A 3,175-nucleotide genomic window follows, 5' to 3' on the forward strand; every position below is an offset into this window, starting at 1 on the left:
ACAACACCAAGTCAAGGGTTAAGATCCCCTTACCGGTCATCTTTTTAAAAAAAAAAAAGAAATCACAACCATATTAAATTAATATTATTTTGATTTCATTGTTTTTATAGTTTTGGTCATAATTTTTTAAATTTTAGTTTAATAGCTGTTTAAAAGCTAGTAATAAACCAATTGAAGTCAGCATTAGGAATCCATAAGTATTTTTTTCCTCTAAAAGGGAACATACATGATTCAAATGAAGGACAATGAACTACATGACCCCTGAAGTTTTTCTAGCACAAAAATATGACCAAAGTAAAATCCTATATCACATAACTAAAAATGATGCCTCTGGTGAAAAAGTCTTCCAAAGGTAGTAGTTAAAACATAGGCCCAAGAATCAGTGAGCCTAGATCCAAACCCAGCTCCATCCCTTACTAGCTGTCAGACCTTGGACAAGTTATATAAGCTCTCTGAATTTTAGTTTCTTCATTTGTAATATGAGAAGACTAAGTACATATAAGGCTCATAGGGTGGTTGTGAGGGCCTGATGAATTAATACCTATAAAGCATTTAGATCAGTACCATGCAAATAGTGTATGCTTAATAAATGGTAGCTATTTTTCATCATTATTATTACCCACATGGCATTCTATATACAAAACTACATTCTGAAAATATCAAGTTTTCTACAAATGATATTGTGCCCAAAACATAACAACAGGTACTTACTTCTACTCCAAACAATACAACACTCCTGACTCCAGGAATCTCTGCTAATGCCGCCTCTACTTCTGGTAATACCATTGAAAACTTGGTCTTTGGAAGTACCAGTTTTACCCCTGTTAAATCAATTTCTTGAACAGTGCTTCCAAGACCTTTAGGGTACTGTTCTGTTACAATAACTGGAATTCCTAAAATCCGGGCCCCTTGCAACTGAAAAAAATAACCAAACACAGAAACAATTAGCAATATACATATGTATATGGAATGTATATCATGCTTCTGAAAATTGGAACAAATAAACAAACAAGCATACCAGTCTTTGTCCCACACTAATAATATCCCCAAAATATTTGATGGCTGGTCTGAACCTTTCTTGCATATCACAGCAGAAAAACACGGTGCTGGAAGATGTAAGATTTCCCAGGGTAGTGAGCTGAGGGAAAAAGAAAAAGGAATCATTTAGCACTTGTTATACAGTGACATTTATTTTCAGTGGAGGTCAATAAAGAAAGGAAAATGTTCTTCTTGTTTGACTCATTAAGTCAATTACTACACCTATTATAAAAAAGAAATTATCTGAATTACAGAAAAAAGTTACCCACAAAGGTGTTCTCTGAATTGCTTTTGATAATGAAAATTAGAACTAAACCGAGGGCCAACCACACAGAAATGGTTTAACAAATTTTAACATATTCACATGGCAAAACATTTTTTAGCCAATTAAAAAAATACATGTGTATATTCCTCAAAGAATTTGTACCATCTAAGGAAAAAAGCTCATAATATAATGTTAATTTAAAAAGAGCACAGTTCAATAGTATTTTAATAATGTAAAAATATTGATAAAAAGTAGAAGCAAATATATAAAAATAATAACAAGTGACTATATAATTAGAGGAGATGGTAATTTTGTTTCCTTATACCTTTCTTATATTTTCCAAGTACTATTAAAACACATTTCCTAAATTTTATTTTAAAATATTTCTTTTATAATTAGAAAAAGAATGTTATATTAGTAGAAAACTTAAATTTGTTGATGGTGTTGCTTACAAGTACAAAAAGTAAAATTTAAAATCATCTGTGGCAGACAATACAGAAGACAAAAACTAAAAAACCCCCAAAAAACCCCAATACACAGCATATCCAGAATTACTGCTAGCACATCAAGATAGAAATATTAAGATGCTATTCTCGAGAATAATTTTTAGAATTCCAAAAAAGTAATGAAATTATGCTAAGTACATAATCACTATTAAATGAACTGTCCTGAACTTTGAGAGAAACAGACCTAAGATTGACATCTGCATTCTTAAATGTATTTATCACAATCAGGAAAGTCAATGAATTAAAATGAAAATTGGATATTAGCTTCACATTAATTGCTACAGTTGTTCTACTTTAACAACTTGGGCCCAATATGGATCTACCAAAAAGCAAAAATCACAGGCCGACCCATGGCTCACTCAGGAAAGTGTGGTGCTGACAACACCAAGTCAAGGGTTAAGATCCCCTTACCAGTCATTTGTATTTATTTATTTTTTTAAAAAAACAAAAATCACTGTTGAATATAAAAATTAATCCCACTGGATTCTTAAAAGTCTATGGTGCTTCCCAAATTACAGAAAGCTCTGTAAATGATACATTCTGGTCCCAAATGAACCAATATTAGTACTCTTACTAGCCACCTCTTAAGTCTTCCCTCTAATTATCCTGTTTGTTCACCCTAAAACCACCCACAGATAACAATTAATAATTTTCTAGAGGAATCTGTCTTGATCACTATGGTGGTGGTTTCACCACCAGCACAGCATTTGACTCTGTCTTAGTATCTCTGCAGCTGGCAAACTCTTGAGAAACAACTACCAGATGAAGTAAACGAATCACTAAAAGAAATCTTTTATCCTTTATGATACAACTGTTCAGTTCGGTTTGTACTTTGCCTATGTCCTGGTCTGAGAGACTGTGGCATTTAATTTCCCTCTGGTACTGACTCGACAGATGTGTACTGATTACCCATGTGTTAGAATGTGAGAGCCATCTGTAATTCCAACACTATGTGTAGGTTTTTTCTACTTTGCCAGTAAAGTATGATTCAAATAAATATTCAAGCATCTTAAATTATATATTCTGACTTTGGTTATTTCCTTACTTAATCTCTTAATGCAAGCATCATGCCTCCACTTTGGTCATTTTCAAAAGCAGTGAGTGTGATCTGTCAGGAATTGGCCAGGAAGGCCAATTTTTGTGTATTTAGGATACTATTTTAAAAAAACAATCATTGTTTATGAGTACATATTTTAAATTCTCAGTAAACATTAAATCTTGGCTTAATAGTCTCAAAATCTACATATTTTCTTTTTAGAAATGTGAATCCTAGGTTCCTAATCATCCACAGTGTGTTTAGGGAACGTGATTCAAAGCAGTTTGCCTGTAACTGACCTATTTGAAATAACAGCAATGTGACTAAGCC

At 32.6% G+C, this 3,175-nt stretch overlaps 1 protein-coding gene across 1 annotated transcript in view; it reads right to left on the reverse strand.

The window, feature by feature from the left end:
* Positions 1 to 3,175, reverse strand: part of ISOC1 (isochorismatase domain containing 1) — a 15,805-nt gene that overhangs the window by 7,209 nt on the left and 5,421 nt on the right. The window contains exons 3-4 of the mRNA XM_008563813.1: positions 1,019 to 1,138; positions 712 to 915 (exon numbers count right to left, since the gene is read on the reverse strand). Of these exons, the coding sequence (XP_008562035.1) occupies positions 712 to 915; positions 1,019 to 1,138 (324 nt within the window). The remainder of the gene's footprint in view (positions 1 to 711; positions 916 to 1,018; positions 1,139 to 3,175) is intronic.

Source organism: Galeopterus variegatus, unplaced genomic scaffold, assembly GCF_000696425.1.
Source record: "Galeopterus variegatus unplaced genomic scaffold, G_variegatus-3.0.2 Scaffold15027, whole genome shotgun sequence".
In the NCBI taxonomy this organism is placed as follows: Eukaryota; Metazoa; Chordata; class Mammalia; order Dermoptera; family Cynocephalidae; genus Galeopterus; species Galeopterus variegatus.